Source organism: Theropithecus gelada, chromosome 14 (assembly GCF_003255815.1).
Source record: "Theropithecus gelada isolate Dixy chromosome 14, Tgel_1.0, whole genome shotgun sequence".
Taxonomy (NCBI): Eukaryota; Metazoa; Chordata; class Mammalia; order Primates; family Cercopithecidae; genus Theropithecus; species Theropithecus gelada.
This window is the reverse complement of record NC_037682.1, coordinates 99,490,969-99,512,379: the sequence shown is the minus strand read 5'-3', so window position 1 is coordinate 99,512,379 and position 21,411 is coordinate 99,490,969. Positions and strand designations below refer to the sequence as shown.

General features: G+C 41.3%; 1 protein-coding gene across 1 annotated transcript in view; it reads left to right on the top strand.

Moving 5' to 3' along the window:
• SLC35F2 (solute carrier family 35 member F2) overlaps window positions 1-21,411 on the top strand; it is a 65,483-nt gene that overhangs the window by 34,004 nt on the left and 10,068 nt on the right. Inside the window, exons 2-6 of the mRNA XM_025358227.1 lie at window positions 9,642-9,817; window positions 13,739-13,866; window positions 18,661-18,820; window positions 20,224-20,380; window positions 20,969-21,021. Of these exons, the coding sequence (XP_025214012.1) occupies window positions 9,642-9,817; window positions 13,739-13,866; window positions 18,661-18,820; window positions 20,224-20,380; window positions 20,969-21,021 (674 nt within the window). The remainder of the gene's footprint in view (window positions 1-9,641; window positions 9,818-13,738; window positions 13,867-18,660; window positions 18,821-20,223; window positions 20,381-20,968; window positions 21,022-21,411) is intronic.

The following is a 21,411-nucleotide window of genomic DNA, read 5'->3' as shown; positions in this document are numbered from 1 at the left end:
ATGTTTCAAATTTAAATCCAGACCCCAGTTTTATCTAATTCTATAGCTTGTATTTTTTCCACTGTAACATTCATTGAGTTCACCTTTGAGGGCCTCTTGTCTACAGTATTGTCTGCCTTGCATTTTAACATGATGCCATCTTCATAATAGTAGCATTTTTTGTTAACTTTAAATAAACATTTACTGAGCACCTATTCTGAGTAAGACATAATCCAGTGAGCAAAAAGAAAACACTGATTTTCTTTCTTTTACTTACCTTCTTTGTGAGGTGATCATGTATGCCACTACACTTATCTGTTTTTTAAAATTTGACTTTTTAAGCTACTTTGAGTTTTGAATATGACTTTAACAGAATGTGGGTTCTTCAAAATTGCAAGCTACTTATGCTTACTAGAATTTGATGATACATTAATGGCTAAACTTTTGAATCATAGGAATGTGCAAATGGAAAGAAAACAGTTCATCTTGGCTGCTACTTACTGTGTAAAGAAAAGCTACTTATAATTCCTTCCTTCCTTCCTTCCTTCCTTCCTTCCTTCCTTCCTTCCTTCCTTCCCTCCCTCCTTTCTTTTCTCTTTCTTTTCTTTTTTCTTTCTTTCTTTCCTTCTTTCTTTCTTTCTTTTTCCTTCCTTCTTTCCTTCCTTCCTTCCTTTTTCTTTCTTTCTTCTTTTTCTTTCTCTCTCTCTCTCTTTCCCTCCCTCCCTCCCTTCCTTCCTTCTTTCCTTCCTTCCTTCCTTTTCTTTCTTTTCTTGTTGTGTCGACCAGGCTAGAATGAAGGGGCGTGATCTTGGCTCACTGCATACTCCACCTCCTGGGTTCCAGTGATTCTCATGCCTCAGCCTCCTGAGTAGCTGGGACTATAGGCGCACGCCACCACACCTTGCTAATTTTTGTACTTTACTTAGTAGAGATGGGATTTTGCCATGTTGACCAGGCTGGTCTCAAACTCCTGGCCTCAAGTGATCTGCCCACTTCTGCTTCCCAAAGTGCTGGAATTATAGATGTGAGTCACAGTGCCTGGCCAAAAACTCTTTATAATTTATTTCTAAACATGCTTCTAATATAATTTAAAATGCTTTAGAAATAGAAACTGGGTAGCTTATGAGCAGAGTACAAGAACTTGGTCTAAATGAATATTTCTTTTTGGGTTCCTAATAGGATTTTTATAGACGTACTGGAAGTTGTTATTCTTTACCAGGTATTTACAGGTGGCAGATGTAATGGATTTAAAAATCTCCCCCAAGTAACTGTGTTCCATAGGAGTCTTAGCACTAGTATGAAATCCTGCCTTTAGCTGACAACATGCAACCTAGCAACACAGATTTATTGAGACATAAAGTGAAGGGAATGCATAATTTGCATTCAAATAATGCATCTTATCCATCATTTGGAACTCTTTTTTCTTCAAATAAAAAGGAAAGAATAATTTAGTGATTTGCCATCCTGATTGTGTCTTAGACTCATCTAGGAGACTTAAAATAGGCTGATATTTGGAATCTACCCCCTGAGAATCTGATCCAATTGGTTTGGGCTGGGGTCTTGGTGTCAGTGTTATTTTTAAAGCCCAGTATTTTTAAATATATAATCAGTAGAGGACTGCCTATCTAATTTGAAAGAGTAAATAAAGAAGAGCTGAAGAAATGAATGCATCCCATCACTGTGTCTCATATGTATATTATATATGTGTGTATATGAGTGCATCCCATCACTGTGTCTCATATATATATGTGTGTATATATGAATGCATCCCATCACTGTGTCTCATATATGTATTATATGTGTATATGAATGCATCCCATCGCTGTGTCTCATGTATGTATTATATGTGTATATGAATGCATCCCATCACTGTGTCTCATATATATATGTGTGTGTATATGAATGTATCCCATCACTGTGTCTCATATATATATTATATATGTGTGTATATGAGTGCATCCCATTACTGTGTCTCTCATATATATTATATATATGTGTATATGAATGCATCCCATCACTGTGTCTCTCATATATATTACATATGTGTGTATATGAATGCATCCCATCACTGTGTCTCATATATATATTATATATATGTGTATATGAATGCATCCCATCACTGTGTCTCATATATATATTACATATGTGTGTATATGAATCCATCCCATCACTGTGTCTCTCATATATATATTATATATGTGTGTATATGAATGCATCCCATCACTGTGTCTCATATATATATGTGTGTATATGAATGCATCCCATCACTGTGTCTCATATATATATGTGTGTATATGAATGCACCCCATCACTGTGTGTCATGTGTATATATCATGTAAAACTAGTGTTTAAATTAGGCACACACTCATATTTTAAATTAGGCACACACTCGTATTATGGCCTTTCCTCCATTCCTCAATCTTCCTGAAATATCTTTCGGGTGTGTGATTGTTTTGACTCCTCTGTGAACCTTTCCCAGGACGTCTTGAGCTTTGCTTCTCCTTGGCTGCATGCACAACTCTTATTTTAACCCTTTCTCGTTTTATTGTGGTTTTGTGTTGTGGGGTCTGTCTGACTCCTCACACAGAAAACACCTGAGGTCGTTCAACAATAGCACATGCCCTGTGTGCCGGGCACTGTTAATCATGGAGAATATAATGTCCCTTTCCTCCTGGAGCTTAGAGTTTTGGGGAAAGAACAGTCATAAGCGGTGTGGTTGGTACTGTGATAGAGGGGTGTGGTATTTTGTAGAGGCACAAAGTGGAGCTCCCTGATCTGTTCTGGGGAGAAGAAAGAGGGTCTGGGACTAGAAAATAGATGAGTCTTAATTCTAAATTCCTTGTGCTTGGCACATATTAACAACCATTGAACTCTGGTGAATATATGGCTGAGGAGCTTACTGACTGAAGACATGAATAAAAGTATATTTTCACTGGAAATCAGGTACATGAGTATGTATTTTGGAATGGAAGGGAGGTTACAATATAGATTTTAGGTTTCCTCGAAGAAAGAAGGAGGGAAATAAAGTGCCTCATGATCTTTTCTTCTTTCATTCCTTGAATTTTTTTTTTTTTTTTTTTTTTTTTTGAGATGGAGTCTTGCTTTGTCGCCCAGGCTGAAGTGCAGTGGTGTGATCTGCAACCTCTGCCTCCTGGGTTCAAGTGATTCTCCTGCCTCAGCCACCCAAGTAGCTGGAATTACAGGCACGCGCCACCACACCTGGTTAATTTTTTTGTATTTTTACAAAAAATACAGGGTTTCACCATGTTGGCCAGGCTGGTCTTGAACTCCTGACTCAAGTAATCCACCCGTCTTGGCCTCCCAAAGTGCTGGGATTACAGGCATGAGCCACTGTGCCTGGCCTCATTCTTTAAATTCTTAAAGTTATAAAATAGATTCTAACAATAATGTGGTTGGAAGTGACCTTACTCAGCCCATCTTCTACCTGTTTGTCCACTCCTGCCCTCAGTGATCCATAACTCTTGTTTGCTGTGTATTCTGGAAGGCTGGCTCCCCCGGTGTGAAGCTGCCTTGGGGAAATTTGTCTTGGGATAGGATCATATCCTGCCATTGAAGTTCATTTTAGTGGAGGTTCCGTTAGAAAAACCGGGACAGGATATATCCGAAGGTCGGATGCATGTTTCTTCTGGCAACTTCGCTTAGACAGGAACAGGTTTTGTTATGGTATAGAGAGTTCCTCTGTTCAGAATTCACATGAACCTACCTTGTACAAATTTTATACAAACGTGAATGTGGAGCTGTAAGTAACAAAAATTGTTTTGAGGCCTTCAGTGTCTATACGTCTGAGTGTTTTGTCTTCTTTCTTCCTTTGTTCAATTTCCTACCCCCTCTCACTCTGGCTTTTCTCTCTCACTCTTCTGTTATAGATGAGGTCATTATGATTTGGAGCCAAGAGAAGTGCATTCCTGTAACTTTAAATCTCCATACTCAATTTGTGACTCTCCTTTTTTTAGAAGATGGTTACAGTTTATAATAGTTAGAGGACAGCTTGCTTAATTGTGCTATTTTAGAATGCAGATATGAGCTTACTGTAGGAATTCTGTCAATTTGTGAAGAGGGCTTAATGCTTCCACACTTTTTATTCTCACTTATTTCAGATTTATAATTGCTTTCAAGTCCATTATGAGATGTGAAAAATGTTCTCAATTTGATTAGGTTATCAGCCACTTGGTTAGAGTTTCTGTGCCTGGTACTTTGGACGTCCAACTCCCCCATGATGTACAGGGAAGCAGTGTGACTACTGGGAGGAGAGAGATGAGGCCAGGCTCCCCCTTTCTTGACAGCAAGGCGAGGTACAGGGATGCTTTGAAGAAGGGTGTTTTGTCTTGCTTTGAGACAGAATCTTGCTCTATTGCCCAGGCTGGAGCACAGTAGCGCCATCTCGGCTCACTGCAACCTCTGCCTTCCAGGTTCAAGAGATTCTCCTGTCTCAGCCTCCCGAGTAGCTGGGATTACAGGTGCCCGCCACCATGCCCAGCTAATTTTTTTATTTTTAGTAGAGACGGGGTTTCACTATGTTGGCCAGATTGGTCTTGAACTCCTGATCTCAAGTGATCCGCCCGCCTCAGCCTCCCAAAGTGCTGGGATTACGGGCGTGAGCCACCGTGCCCAGCCTGAAGGGGTTTTCTAATATAAACTCTGTTATAAAATAATAATGGAGAGAGAACGGAGGGGAAGAGAGGGATGAGGGGAAAGAGAGGAAAGAGAAAGAGATATAGAACGTCGGAAGATACCAACTGTGAGGGATGACCCACTTGTTATCCCAAGACTGTGTGCTGTAGCAGGGACAGCAGATGTTTAATGGCCAGGAAATTTGGGCATTAGCTCTGCTCCCGTGTGATCTTAGACAAAACACTACTCTTTTCTGGGCGGCAGTCTCCTTGATTAAAGTGGGTTAGTGCTAAGGTTCTGCAATTCTGAGACTTCCTTCCAGGGAAGAGAGGAAGTTTCCTTAGAGCCCTTCCTGCCTTCCTTCCTGCCTCCCTCCCTCCCTTCCTTCCTCCCTCCCTTCCTCCCTTCCTTCCTTCCTTCCTCCCTCCCTCCCTCCCTCCCTCCCTTCCTTCCTCCCTCCCTCCCTCCCTCCCTTCCTTCCTTCCTCCCTCCCTCCCTCCCTCCTTCCCTCCCTCCCTTCCTTCCTTCCTCCCTTCCTCCCTCCTTCCCTCCCTCTCTCCCTCCCTTTTCTCTCTTTCCCTCCCTTTTCTCTCTCTCCCATCCTTTTTTTTTTTTTTGGCAAACTCTCACTCTGTCGCCCAGGCTGGAGTGCAGTGGTACGATCTCGGCTCACTGCAACCTGCCTCTCAGGTTCAAGTGATTCTCCTCCCTCAGCCTCCTGAGAAGCTGGGATTACAGGTGCACACCACCATGCCCAGCTAAATTTTGTATTTTTAGTAGAGATGGGGTTTCACCGTGTTGACCAAGCTGGTCTCAAACTCCTGACCTTGGGTAATCCACCCGCCTTGGCCTTCCAAAGTGCTGGGATTACAGATGTGAGCCACCTTTAAGCAAATTTGAACCCTGTGATCTGGTCTTTTAATAGTTAGGAGCACTGATCTCTTCTGCCTTTTACAGACAGTATGACGATGGGTGAATTCTGGACCTGCTCTGAGTCTCATCTTCTCCCTCTGTAGCATGAGTGCAATAGGACTTTTCTCAGGGCTGTTGTCAGGATCATGTAATTGAGATTGTGAGCTGTGATAGGTACTAATTGAACAATGAAATATAGGAAAATTGGAATCATTTCCTCAGCCGGGTACCTCTCCCCACATGGTTCCTGAGAGAGGCATATGGCTGGGAATAATGACACAAAATAAACGAACTTTTTCATCCTTTGGCTTTGGCCCCACATTCCCGGAGACTCCTGGTGCACTATACCGGACTAAGCGGTGAATTTCCTTTGTCTAGGATAGGGCAGCCTAGGACCTGAATCAATGCAAACCGTGCCTCCTTCAAGAGGAAGTGGTGCACAAGAGAAGGAGATAGCAACTCCTGGACCTGGTTTAGCTCATCAGCCGGTGCTGGGTAGAGCGTGCCTAGAAAGAATGCTACCTGTAGAGGAGCAAATCCTTAACTTTTGGCTCATCTTGGTGTAAATTTCCTCCGGTAACCTAAAACAGTGTCCTTGGATTTGGCCAGTTCTTGACATCATCACCTTCCCCTTAGAGAGTGGAGACTCCTTCCTTTTGAGAGTTCCAGACTCAGCTACATGAAGTAATATAACCCTTTGGAGAGCAATCTAGGAAAACAAAACTGAAGATGCTCGTGCCCTAAGAACAAACACCATCTCGTCCAATTCCGTTCTTGGATATATCCAGAGCAAGTGATTCCTTTAAACTTTATTGTAGAAATAGAAAGTCATTATATTTGTAGGACACTCTTTGAGTTTCCTGCTCCCAGCAGAATGCAACTGGCTGGAATCTCTCCAGATGCCTTAGATGGCTCCCATCAGGCCATCCTGAGTACTGAGGAGATTAAATCTTAGCGTATCTATAACCCATTTTTTTTTTTTTTTTTAATAGAGACAGGGTCTCACTTTGTTACCCAGGCTCTTTTGAACTCCTGGGCTCAAGAAATCCTCCTTTTTTTTTTTTTTATTTTTTTAAATAGAGACAGGGTCTCACTATGTTGCCCAGCGTGGTTTTGAACTCTTGGGCTCAAGCAGTCCTCCTTCCTGGGCTTCCCAAAGTGCTGGGATTACAGGCGTGAGTCACCACGCCTCGCCATCTGTAACCCATTTGTACCACCTGGAGTAAAACTAGTTTTACTAGTTTTTTCTAGTAAAACCTAGAAATAACTCTTAGGAAATTACATCAAAAGACAAATGAAAACAAAAAGAAAAAGGAATATAACCAAAATATTCATCAACGATGGAATGGATTAATAAAGCATGATGTAGTCATGTGGTAGAGTACTATACAGTACTGAAAAGGAAGAACAAGAACTCATGTATCCATATGGATGGCCCTCTCAAACCCTGTTGATCAAAACCACAGTTGCAGAAGTATATACAGTATGATGCCGTCTAGTTAAAATTTTGAAACAATGCTATTTGTTGCTTAGGGATACTTACATAAATATTAAAATATGTAGAAAAGCATGAAAATAATAAATACTCAGTTCTAATTAGTTACCTCAGGAGGCCTAAGAGATTAGAGAGAACACACGTGGGATACCTTGATGTTGCCAATATTTCTTTCTTTTCTTTTTTTCTTTTTTGTAGTGGTGTGATTTCAGCTCACTCTAACCTCCACCTCTCAGGTTCAAGCTATTCTTGTGCCTCAGCCTCCCTACTAGCTGAGATTACAGGCGTGCACTACCATGCCCGGCTAATTTTTGTGTTTTTAGTAGAGATGGGGTTTCGGCATGTTGCCCAGGCTGGTCTCGAACTCCTGGGCTCAGGTAATTCACCCACCTCGGCCTCCCAAAGTGCTAGGATTACAGGCATTAGCCACTGTGCCCAACTGACAATTGTTTCTTTCTTTTTCTTTTCTTTTTTTTTTTTTTTTTTTTTTTTGAGACAGAGTCTTGCTCTGTCGCCCAGGCTGGAGTGCAGTGGCGTGATCTCAGCTCACTGCAACCTCTGCCTCCCAAGTTCAAGTGATTCTCCTGCCTCAGCCTCCTGAGTAGCTGGGACTACAGGCGCATGCCACCACGCCCAACTAATTTTGTATTTTTAGTAGAGATGGGGTTTCACCATGTTGGTTAGGCTGGCCTCGAACTCCTTACTTCATGATCCTCCTCTCTCAGCCTCCCAAAGTTGCTGGGATTACAAGCATGAGCCACCGTGCCCGGCAAATTGTTTATTTTTTGAGGTGATAGATACATGGATACATGTTGATTATACATTATACATACTTTGTTATTTGTTAGATAGAAGAATTACTAAAAATTAAAAATGAAACATGCTGTGAGAGAGTAGTTCAAGGTGAGGCTGGAGAGTCAGATGGTGGGTTGCCTGTAGGGCCATTTTAAAGTGTGACTTTCACCTAAGGCCAGAAGGAACCAGCCAGTGAAAGGTTTTATTTTTATTTTTATTTATTTTATTTTAGGTTTTAGACGTGATAAATAATCTCATAATATTAACACTCAGAACATCACTCCTGCTGCAGCGTGGAGACTGGATTTGGGTAGAATGACAGTAGGACAGGAAGAATACTTAGAAAAAGTTTCCTCTTTGAAACACCACTTTCTCTAGGCCTCCAGATTGTTTCTTCCTTCCTAGTTCTCCCCTTACCTCTCTGGCCATGCCCCTTTATCTCCATCTCTAATGAGTCTTCCTCCCTCCCTCCCTTCCTTCCTTCCGTCCTTCCGTCCTTCCTTTCTTCCTCTCATTCTGTCGCCCAGGCTGGAGTGCAGTGGTGCAATCTCAGCTCACTGCAACCTCTGCCTCCTGGGTTCAAGCGATTCTCATGCGTCAGCCTCCTGAGTGCTGGGATTACAGGCGCCCGCCACCACACCCTGCTAATGTTTGTATTTTTACTAGAGACGGGGTTTCACCATGTTGGCCAGGCTGGCCTCAAACTCCTGACCTCAAGTGATCTGCCTGCCTTGGCCTCCCAAAGTACGGGGATTACAGGCATAAGCCACCGCATCCAGCCTCTCCAGCCCTTTAAATATTGCTGTTTCCCACGGTATTTCTTTTTTGCTCTCTTTTCTTCCCAATTTTTAGTTATATGCCTTGGTGATCTCATTATGTCCCACATTCAGCTACCACCTTTATGCTCATGATTCTCAAGTTTATTTCTCCAATCCAATGCTTTCTTCCAGCTCCAAGCTGCCTACTAGACATTTCTTCTTGGCTATCTCATAATTAAACAAAATCCAGCATGTCCAAAATGGAGTTATTATCCTTTCTAAATATGCCTTTTCCTTCTGCCTTTAGGATCTTGGTTAACCATATTGCTATCTATCCAACTATCTGATCCAGAAAATAGGTATTATTGTAGACTCTTCTGTCTCAGTCAACTTGCTTCTTTAATTAGTTTCCATGTTAGAAATGCAGGGTAAGGGCCAGTTACAGTGGCTCACACTTGAAATCCTAGCACTTTGGGAGGCTGAGGTGGGAGGATCCCTTGAGCCTAGGAGTTTGAGACCAACCTGAGCAACGTAGTGAAACCCCATCTTTACCAAAAAAAAAAAAAAAAAAAAAAAAATTAGCTGGGCATGGTGGCATGTGCCCATGGTCCTAGTTATTTGGGAGGCTGAAGTGGGAGGATTGCTCGAGTCTGGGAGGTCAAGGCTGCAGTGAGCTGCGATTGCACCACTGCACTGCTAAGCAATAGAACAAGACCCTGTCTCAAAAAAAAAAAAAAAAAAAAGACAGACACACACACACACGTGCTTTACAAAGTATGTTATAGTCAAGTAATCAAAATGATCTCTAAATGGATGTTCAGTGAAATAGGGGAATATGCCTTTGTGGGAATGGAGGGGATCAGAAAGATAAAAGAGAATAAAAATGTAGTCCTTCAATAACTAACATTTAAATAGTTATTTCATAAAATGAAATGAAGAACCACCTGGAATAATTAGCATTTCCCTTTGTGTTTAGCTGTGTGTGTGTGTGTGTGTGTGTGTGTGTGTGTGTGTGTGTGTAAGGTATAACTTATTTGCAAGCTATTCTGATTTCTTCCTTTATTTTCCAGGAATATTTTGAAAACAATTGCTCTGGGTCAGATGTTGTCCTTGTGTATATGTGGGACAGCCATCACCAGCCAGTATTTGGCAGAAAGATACAAAGTGAACACCCCCATGCTTCAGAGCTTTATCAATTATTGCTTGCTGTTCCTAATTTATACAGTGATGCTGGCATTTCGATCAGGTATGTCAAATGTGGAAATTACCTTTTCAACAAAATTATCTTCATAAAAATTACTAGAAAAGTATGACACCCCTGAATTCTGTGAAAGTAGTAACTAGAGACTTATGCATAATTCTCTGAAATTGTTGATTAAAGTAAGTAGCACCATACTGTTTGTAACAGAGAAGTTGTCCAAAAAAAGTGGGTTTTTTTTTGTTGTTGTTGTTGTTGTTGTTGTTTGTTTTTGAGCCAGGGTCTCACTCTGTCACCCAGGCCGGAGTGCAGAGATGCAATCTTGGCTCACTGTATGTAGCCTTGACCTCCCAGGCTCAAGTGATCCACTCACCTCAGCCTCCCTAGTAAGATGGGACTACAGGCGTGTGCCACCATGCCTGGCTAATTTTTTTTTTTTTTTTTTGGTAGAGAAGGGTTTTTGCCATGTTGCCCTGGCTAGTCTCTTAACTCCTGGGCTCAAGTGATCTGCCCACCTCAGCCTCCCAAAGTGCTAGGATTTCAGGCGTGAGCCATTTGGACCCGACCTAAAAAGTATAAATGTCATTACAAGTTAGGTCCCCCCACCAATTTAAAAAATATTTTAAAATATTAAGGTGATATTAAAAACACTTAAAGTCAAGAACCTTACTCTCCAAAATATTTACTTACAAGTAAATAAAGATGGTAAATGGAACATTAGTTGATTGTGTAGATCAGGTCTCTGGGTTTTTTTTGTTTTTGTTTTTGTTTTTGTTTTTGTTTTTGGTGCATTGGCATAATCTTGGCTCACTACAACCTCCACCTCCTGGGCTCAAGTGATTCTTGTGCCTCAGCCTCCTGTGTAGCTGGGACTACAGGTGCACACCACCACGCCCGGCTAATTTTTGTATTTTTAGCAGAGACGGGGTCTCACCATGCTCCTGACCTCAAGTGATTCACCTGCCTTGGCCTCCCAGAGTGCTGGGATTATAGGTGTGAGCCACTGTGCCCAGCTAATTTTTGTATTTTTTGTAGAGACAGAGTTTCACCATGTTGCACAGGCTGGTCTTGAATTCCTGAGCTCAAGCAGGCCTCCCACCTCGGCTTCCCAAAGTGCTGAGATTACAGGCGTGAGCCACTGGGCCCAGCCAGATACATTATTATTAACCAAAATCAGTAATTTATCTTAGGGGTCACTCTTGGTATTGTGCATTCTATAGGTTTTGACAAATGTATAATGGCATACATTTACCATTACAGTATCAAACAGAACAGCTCCACTGCCCTAAAAATCCCTCTGCTCCACCTATTCATTCCTCCTTCCCTCCCCACAGACTCCTGGTAGCTACAGCTTCAGTGTTGCTCTGTCACCCAGGTTGGAGTACAGTGCAGTGGCGTGATCTCGGCTCACTGCAACCTCTGCCTCCTAGGTTCAAGCGATTCTCCTGCCTCACTCTCCCTAGTAGTTGGGATTACGGGCATGTGCCGCTACACCCGGCTAATTTTTGTAGTTTTAGTGGAGATGTTGGCCAGATTGGTCTCGAACTCGTGACCTTACATGGTCTGCCACGGCCTTCCAAAATGTGGGGATTACAGATGTCCGTCCAGCTTCATTATTTTTTAAAACTTTAGTTTAACCCTTTGTTGTAAAGGGGTTTGAAGGTCTGATTCTAAATTTACTACTTGCTTTTGAGTCATGTGGCCGACACAGCAGAAGAAAAAGCCTCACAAAGGTTAGTGAATCCAGTGAAGAAGGACAGCACTGTGCACACTTAGGAAATTACAGTAATTTATTTCATCTCATGCACCAGCTATCTAAAGGTTTTTATTGAAATTTAGGGCTGGGTGTGATGGCTCATACCTGTAACCCCAGCACTTAGGCAGTTGGAGGTGGGAGGATCGCCTGAGGCCCGGAGTTCAAGACCAGCCTGGGCAACATGATGAAACTCCTTCTCTACAAAAAATATAAAAATTAGCTGGGTATGATGGCATGTCCCTGTAGTCCCAGCTACTTGGGAGGCTGAGGTTACAGGGAGCCAAGATGGCACCACTGCAGTCAAGCCCAAATGACAGACCAAGACCTGTCTCCAAATGAAGAAAAAAAAAAAAGAGCTGGGAGTGGAACTATACATGGTTAATAACCCTATACTTTGCTCTTTGTGAAAGCATTGGCCTTCAGGAATTCGGTGAGACTCCCAAATGTATCAGTGCAGTTAGTCTCCTAAGGGGTGGTTGTTAGGTACTTCCTATGCCATTTGATGCTAGGAAGACTAATTCTGTGTTGTTGTTGTTTTTTTTCTTCTGAGACGGAGTTTTGCTCTTGTTGCCCAGGCTGGAATGCAATGGCACGATCTCGGCTCAATGGCACGATCTCAGCTCAGTGCAACCTCTGCCTCCCAGATTCAAGTGATGCTCTTGCCTCAGCCTCCCTAGTAGCTGGAATTACAGGCACCTGCCACCATGTCCGGCTAATTTTTTTAATTTTTAATAGAGACAGGGTTTTTCCATGTTGCCCAGGCTGGTCTTGAACTTCTGACCTCAGGTGATCTGCCCACCTTGGCCTCCCAAAGTGCTGGGATTACAGGTGTGAGCTACCGCACCCGGCCTAATTCTGTGTTTTCAAGATGTTCCTGCTAATTGGATTTTACTGATAATTATTTGGTTATGATTCTCACTACTTTTATTTATTTGTGAGTTATCTTGCCATAAAGCCTTCTCATATATGTGCCAACTCTGCATCTCCTGTGATGCCAGATTCTCCAAAGTAGTGAATCCAATTAATTTGAATAAATATAATTTGGAGGAATAAAATGTGTTTCTTCAGTGTGCCACTAAGCCTTTTCTCAAACTTATAATGTACTTATTTTTCACTTGAAAGCACATCTCTTCCAAAAGAATGATCACATGTAGACTTTTCTTTGAAGAAGCCCATGGATAGAAGTTAAATAACCAATTAATTTCTAGGAAAACATTTCATTTCCTAGGATAGTCCGTGGCTTGTCAGAAATGGCGACATGCAAGCTCATATCCAGAAATTTTATTTCTGTTATGATAGGAAAGGGATTTTTAAAAAAGTTATTTTTTTTTAAGTTCTGGGGTACATGTGCAGAATGTGCAGGTTTGTTACATAGGTAAACATGTGCCATGGTGGTTTGCTGAAGCTATCAACCCATCACCTAAGTATTAAGTCCAGCATGCATTAGCTCTTTTCCTTAAGGCTCTCCTCCCGCCCTGCCCTCCCCCCCTTTTTTTTCTTAAAGAGGTGGAGTCTCATTATGTAAGCCCAGCTGGTCTTGAACTCTTGGGCTCCAGCTGTCCTCCACCCTTACCTCAACCTCCTGAGTAGCTGGAGTTACAGGTGCACACCACCATGCCCAGCTAGGAAAGGGAATTTAACCACTTTTCTCTTACTTTCATTCTGGTGCTTTTGTTGAACACTTGGTCTCTGATGACATTTTAACTAGGGTTTCATACTAGAAAAAAATCTAACTCTGGTGAGCTGTTGCAGGAGTTTGGGTTATGAAGACCATAACCTTCATAACACTGGGAGGGTGCCACATTGGAAATATACAATAGCCAGGCGTGGTAGCTCACGCCTGTAATCCCAGCACTTTGGGAAGCTGAGGCAGGCAGATCGCTTGAGCTCAGGAGTTCGAGACCAGCCTGGGCAACATGGTGAGACCCCATCTCTGCTAAAAATACAAAAATAATTAGCTGGGTGTGGTGGCGTACGCCTGTGGTCCCAGCTACTCAGGAGGCTGAGGTGGGAGGCTGGCTTGCACCCAGGAGGCAGAGGTTGCAGTTAGCTGAGATTGCGCCACTGGACTCCAGCCTGGGCAACAGAATGAGACCCTATCTCAAAAAGAAGAAGAAGAAGAAAAATTCTTGCTTCTACTCTTTTATCTTCAAATCAACATGTATGGTATCATTTGCAAATAACATGTACTGACCCAGATTTCTTTCAACCAGGCAGTGATAACCTTCTAGTAATCTTGAAAAGAAAATGGTGGAAGTACATCCTGCTGGGACTAGCAGATGTGGAAGCTAATTATATGATTGTCAGAGCCTACCAGTACACAACTCTAACCAGTGTCCAGGTAAGAGGGAGCCCTCTGACCACTTTGGATTTTATAGCTTCAAAAGGAGAACACGAAGTCATACGTGTTGACCTAATTTTATTGAAAATCTGTTCAGTTGAAGAAAACCTAAACACAAGTGGGTGCTGTTTTCTAGTGGAGCATATGCTCTAATGAGTACTGTTTCCTAGAATTAGGAAAGTTAAGCTGCCCCCAAACTGCTAATGCTATGGCGGAGCAGTTCCTACCACAGTAAGCGTAAATATTTAGTTGGCAGTTGATGCTGTGGTGTTGACTTGTGTTCTGTTTTATATGCTGCTGAAACATGGCATATGAAAGTAGATCTACCTTTGTTCTATAGGAAAGTTGGAGCTTTGCAAACATAGTAGATATTCATGACAAAGGAACCATTGGAAGAAACCCATTAGACATTTTTGGGAGAGGTGGTAACCAGAGTTAAAACTCCCATCCCTGTTTCTTTGTTAGGTTTATTCTTGCTGCATTGAAAGAAAAATATTCATTCCTACATTGCAGAGGTTTTCGACTTTGTAAAGTTGAAGACAACTGATTTCAGTTGTCTTAATGTTAGCAAACTATGGGATGTGTCATAACATTAACTCACCATTACTAACTACAAAATGTTTTATAAATGGAGGTGAAAGTGAGAGAGACTCAAATGCCAGGTTTAGATGTCACAGTTTAATAAGTTTATAACTTTTTTTTTTTCATTTTCTTAAATAATAAAAAAAAGTTTGTATCAGATGTGGGATTTGAAGTTTATAACTTTTTGATACATCCCTTTCTCACTATACAAAATACAGAGATGTTCTTACTTGACTCTAAATTTTAGGGACTGGAAAAAATTGAGATTAAACTTATTTCGCATAGAAAATATAAGGATTGTTGAGAACTCAATATTTTTCCAATGTGAACCTACATTAAATGTTATTGCCAGAGTGCCTTATATTAAATACTTTGTTTTCTGTAACATTTTGCTAAGCATTGTTCTCAGCAAACCTCTTGGACTTTGACCAGTATGGGTTAAAAAGCTGAGATAGGAAATGATTTATTAAGACAGACACCATAGGAGGCACACAAAGAACCTAAAGTTTCGCAAAAATTAAACCCAGCAGTTACCTAGAGAATGAAGCATGAGAATGAAGTTACCTAGTATCACTAATAGGAGTAAGTGTACTTTTAGCATTGGTTAATGAAGTATACATAAGTATGCAGAAAATGGCATTTTCTTGTCACACTTTCGTAATCTCATATACATTTTAATTACTTGATTACAATTCCCAGGAACTTTGATCTCTAATAATGATAAAAAGTTTTGAATTGGTGCAAAGCCTAAACACAGTTAAACAGAACACTTACAGTTGGATATTTGCGACTGAAGTTCGTGCCTTCTTTCAATTTCAAAGAAATTGAAAACAATTTCTTTCACGCTAGCTAGCCCCTTAGAAAAACCTAAGCATTTGGTTGCCACAAGTCATGCACTTACAGTCCTAGTGAGGAATATATTATAAAAAAGGCATCTAACAAGGTAATGTTTTCTCCAGTAGCAGAGACGGCTGTCACAGGACTGATTCAAGCTGGTTCTCCACCTGAGTAAATCTCTGGCCTGGGTAGTCCAAAAGGATGGAAATTTGGATTAGGTGGTCTTTGAACCTTCTTCTTAAGGATTCCTTAGAAGGTTCTGTAATTACCAACAGTCATGGCATAGTTCACATGAAGATCATGATGTGGCCTAGGTTTCTGCTCATGTCCCTTCCCACTTTACTGCCACATCAACCCATTTCCTACTCATGGCCTGCTCCTTCTCTCCTGTGCTGCTCTGTTCTTCCTAGAATGCAGTCCTTTTTGAAGCCTGCTCCCCTCATTGTCAAAGGCTAATTCAATTTTCATTTTCTCTTCTATACTCTATCGTACCTCTAATATGGTCTGACTCATTTTTATACTAACCACGTGGCAGGGTCTGTCTTAGTACCCTGCTTACTGTGACTATACAATAATTTTTAAAAATTAAATTGATACTCTTAGAACTGAAACAATCAGAGAAGACATCCATCCCCAAGAATACTTTTTTTTTTTTTTTTTCCTCTGAGGAGGAGTCTTGCTCTGTCACCCAGGCTGGAGCACAATGGTATGATCTCGGCTCACTGCAGCCTCCGCCTCCCAGGTTCAAGTGATTCTCCTGCCTTATCCTCCTGAGCAGCTGGTATTACAAGCATGTGCCACCACACCTGGCTTTTTTTTTTTTTTTTTAGATGGAGTCTCATTCTGTCGCCCTGCTGGAGTGCAGTGGGGTAATCTTGGTTCCCTGCAGCCTCGGCCTCCTGAGTAGCTGGGATTACAGGCATGCGCCACCACGCCCCGCTGATTTTTTTTTTGTATTTTGAGTAGATAAAAGGTTTTGCCATGTTGGCCAGGCTGGTCTCAAACTCCTGACCTCAAGTGATCCTCCTGCCTTGGCCCCCATAGTGCTGGGATTACAGGCATGAGCCACCGCACCCGGCCACCAAGAATGCATTTTGAAAAGAAGGTTCACATGTCTGAAGGTGATAGATATCAGATGAGAAGTCATGGAATGTTAGAGTCGGAGGGAACCTATGTGATCATTTCATCTGATCTTTTTATTTTATATTTTGACTTGGAGAGCGACTGGCTGGGGACCACACATCTAGCTGGTCAGTGTGGGGCTGGGGCCTGAGGTCTCTGGAGCTCTGACCATGACATAGGGAGCTCCCTCATTGCCCAACAAAAATTGTTAAAGACAGAGCAAATTTAAGTTTGATTTTAAGACACAAGGATAAAGGGAATCTTCTGTGGTAGTTCTTAGAATGTCTTTTTCTACTTTTTTTTGTTTAAGGAATGTAGTTGAGATTTTGTTAAGCCATATGGCTGGATTCTGCTGGTGTCTTCAGGGACAGGGTATTATCATTTGCATCGTTTAATGTTTTGTTATTCAGGCAGGCTCAATAAAGCACTTAGGAGATTAGAGTTCTGCAGCTGGAATAAATAACAAGGCAAGATGCCATTCCTACACATGATGCGTTGTACTTCACTGATGCTATTGCAGTGAAAGGCAATCAGTAAACAACTGTGGACAGGATTGAATGGGCTGCTGGAGATTAGGGGCCTGTCTTGTTCAAGACTAACCAGATACGGAATCAGGGACAAGGTTTGAAACAACAGGGTGAGCAATAAAACAGCAGTTTCAGGAATATTATTGGTATAAGGAATATATTTCTTCCTTGAAAGAAATACATTGGAATTCATCAAGAATCTCTTGAATATATTTTATCCTTGAATGCACATTAAATTTGTGAATTTAAGAATTGAACGAATTCACTCTCTTTTTTATCTTTTATCTTGCAAACAACTTTGGGCTTGCTATAATTTTGGCATGCTTAATCCCTCTGCCTTCCAGATGAGCAATATCAGGTGTATAGCTAGTGTTTTCTGGACCTGTTATCAATAGGTGATGGAGAAGCACGTGAGGAGGATGAGCAAGAATATCTGCCGTGAGCACGAGTGTGTCTCACGTGGTGGGGTTGGACGCTTTGTCAGGGAGATGGTGTCTGTTCTCTCATAGTAACCGGTGCTTTTTTGTAGCACTTAGCCCAATTCCAGTGAAATATCTGGTGTGATTATTTATTCCATGTTCTTTCTAGCTTTGTGTGCTCCTGAGGGCATAGCTTGCTCTGTCCTGTGCACCTCTATTTCTAGCTGCTTTCACAGTGTCTCACACATGCAAGGTGTTTAGCAAATATTTGTTGGCTGAGTAAATGGTTGCCTGCAGGAAGGAATGTTTGTCTACCGAACTTAAAGATACACACAGGGCCAGGCATGGTGGCTCACACCTGTAATCCCAGCACTTTGGGAGGCGGAGGCAGGCAGATCACCTGAGGTCAGGAGTTCGAGACCAGCCTTGCCAACATGATGAAACCCCATCTCTACTAAAAAATACAAAAATTAGCTGGGCGTGGTGGCAGACGGCTGTAATCCCAGCTCCTCAGGAGGCTGAGGCAGGAAGAATTGCTTGAACCCAGGAGGTGGAGGTTGCAGTGAGTCGAGATTGTGCCACTGCACTCCAGCCTGGGTGACAGAGCGAGACTCCATCTCAAAAAAATAAAATAAAATAAAAAAGATATACACAGGTGGGAGCATAGAGGTAAAGAGCACAGGCCCTCAGCAGAATTCTTGTGTTCAGCAACTGACTCTTCCATTGTATTTTATTATTTTATTTATTCACTTATTTTGAGACAGGGTCTCTCTGTATTGTACAGGCTGGAGTGCGGTGGCGCCATCACAGCTCACTGCAGCCTTGAACTCCCAGGCTCAAGTGATCCTCTCACCTTAGCTTCCCAAGTAGCTGGGACTACAGGCGTGCACCACCACACCCAACTATTTTATTTTTTTTTGTACAGACAGCATTTCACCATGTTGCCCAGGCTGATCTCGAACTCCTGGGCTCAAGCAATCTGCCCGCCACAGCCTCCCAAAGTGCTAAGATTACAGGCCTGAGCCACTGTGCCCAGCTGTCATCCCATTTTTAACTATGACAACTCATTTCACCTCTTTGTATCTTCATTTTCTCATGTATAAAATTGGATTGTAATTTCAGTCTCATAGAGTTGTTGTGAGGATTACATGAGTGAATTCAGGTAAAGCTCTTAGTATAGGGCTGGCAATAATAAATGCTCAATAAATACTGACTCCTATTATAAATGCTGACTCCTATTATTTCTTAATTACTCATCTTTTAGCTAATGAGAGATATGTTTTAAACTGTTGATTCTTTCCATGCAGCTTTTGGATTGCTTTGGGATTCCTGTGTTGATGGCTCTGTCGTGGTTTATTCTTTATGCAAGATACAGAGTGATCCACTTCGTTGCTGTGGCTGTCTGTCTGTTGGGTGTAGGAACCATGGTTGGTGCAGACATATTAGCAGGGAGGGAAGACAATTCAGGTAAGATAGTGTCACATGTTTGTGCTTCAGTCACAGAATTTTATGTTTTCACTTTTATTCTGCAAACTATATCTTTTTATAGTAAAAAGCAGAAAATACATTCTGGTTAACTACATTTGAAATTATATTTTTAGGTTTACTTGTATCTGGTATTTTGTAACTACCTCCACAAAACAATCTGTATGTTCCTACCAGCCTATAGTTTTTCTTCCTTTTTGTTACATTAAATAGTTTTGTTTGTCTCTTGAGAGCAAAGTTTCTTTATATATTTGCAATAATCTTTTGTCTCATACATTTAAGATTGGTTACTGGAAAACCTACTGTCGATTCTTTTTTTCTTTTTTTATTTAATCAACGAAGAAACTTGTTCACTGGAGTATTTCTTTTTAAGTCACTGTGTAGGTGAGAACACTTTGCCTCACTTTGTGTTGAATTCAGTTGATAGTATAAAATGTAATTAAGGTCTATGAATTCATCCAAGCTTCAAGTGAGTTAAATGTCTCCTTGGATTGAGAGAGAAAATTACAGTTGATACTGTAAAATCTAATTAAGGTCTATGATTCACCCAATCTGCAAGTGAGTTAAGTGTCTCCTTGGATTGAGAGGGAAAATTACTTTGAAAGCAGGTTCCCATTTTTCAAATTGACCTACCTCTTCAGTGAACTCCATTAATTTGTCATGTCATAGAATCATTTTCTGAGGCCTTACATTATGATATATACCATCAATTTCTAGCCTGTTAGACTTCCGAGGAGTTACTTTATGAAAAATCACAGCAGAATTGAACCAGAAAGTGAGAAGAGTAAGAGACTTTAAACTTCTAGTAACCAGGTTGGGTGCGGTGGCTCACACCTGTAATCCCAGCGTTTTGGAAGGCCAAAGTGGGTAGACCACCTGAGGTCAGGAGTTCGAGACCAGCCTGGCCAACATGGTGAACCCTCCGTCTCTACCAAAAATACAAAAATTAGGCCAGGCACAGTCACTCACACCTGTAATCCCAGTACTTTGGGAGGCCAAGGTGAGCGGATCACTTGACTTCAGGAGTTCAAGACCAGTACAAATACAAAAATTAGCCAAGCCTGATGGAGGGTGCCTGTAATCCCAGTTACGTGGGAGGCTGAGGCAGGAGAATCACTTAACCCGGAGGTGTAGGTTGCAGTGAGCCGAGATTGAGCCATTGCACTCCGCACTCCAGCCTGAGCAACAGAGCAAGACTCTGTCTCAAACACATGCGCGCGCGCGCGCGCACACACACACACACAGTCACACATAAACTTCTAGTGACCAGTTTCTTCTTCTTTAGCGTCATTTAAATGAACACGAGTCAGATGACCGCCTGGAGGCACGCCGTAGAGGCTCACCTGTTGACAGTGTTTTGCTTTTTGTGGCTTGTCTTCCTGCAGGGAGTGATGTATTGATTGGCGACATCTTGGTCCTTCTTGGGGCTTCCCTCTATGCCATTTCGAACGTTTGTGAGGAATACATCGTGAAGAAGCTGAGCAGACAGGAATTTTTAGGAATGGTGGGCCTGTTTGGAACAATTATCAGTGGTATACAGCTGTAAGATTCTACAATCTTTTTCTAAAAACAAAATAAGCAAATATATTATAGATGATAACTACTAATATTCATTATTTATTTGGCCCAAATTCACATTTGAAATTAGTATTAGGTAGATGCAAGAGTAATTGTGGTTTTGCCATTACCTAACAACTTGCTGAGTGTCTATTAGACGATTGTTAAAATATCAAGAATTACTTCCTGTTTTCTTAAACATGTGTGTTGCTTAGGATTCCTGATTAGCATGTGGTAGAGGCATTTACCAGTAAGGAGTTTTCTTTTTTAGTTATTTCCAGAAAATATTAACACATTAACTTCCTAAGCTTATTCAAAAACAAAGCATAATATCACATTTTTCTCCTATACTTGACTGTTATTGCAGAGCACCTCTAAGGGAGTCAAACATATCTTTATGAGCTCCTTTGGTTTTATTGTCATTTTTATTGAAGACAGTTATTTTTATATTCTAAGACAAATTCAAAAGTCCGTGTAATTCTGCACTTTAGCTGAAGTATAGTGACTAAAATGCTTATAAAATAGTGAAAATTAGTATGTGGACCTCTCTGTGACCTCTTGTTTTAATCTTAGATTGATTGTGGAATATAAGGATATCGCCAGCATTCACTGGGACTGGAAAATTGGTATGTAAAGAAAGAAATCCTTTTAGTCAGCATTCTTTCCTTTAACTAACACATGAACATCTAGAGGATTATATTGTGCTTTATTTTAATATTTAGACACCTTTGTAAAATCCCAGAGTGATTTAATACATATCAGCTACAGTGGTTTACATTGAGTTTTCTCTGAAAATTGGTAGATAAACTTCCATAAAAGTTAATTCTTAATCTTTACCTGCAGGAATAGCCTTTGGTTACTAGGGATCCTGAACAAGACTGGAGATTGAACTTTGGTCAAACCAACTTTCAAGTAGATCTGTATCTCGGGTCCTCAAATTTCTTGTGAAGGTTATCTGCTTGATATAATTTGTGAAGCATTAACCTGAATCGTCAGTGGTGTGAAATCTCCCTCAC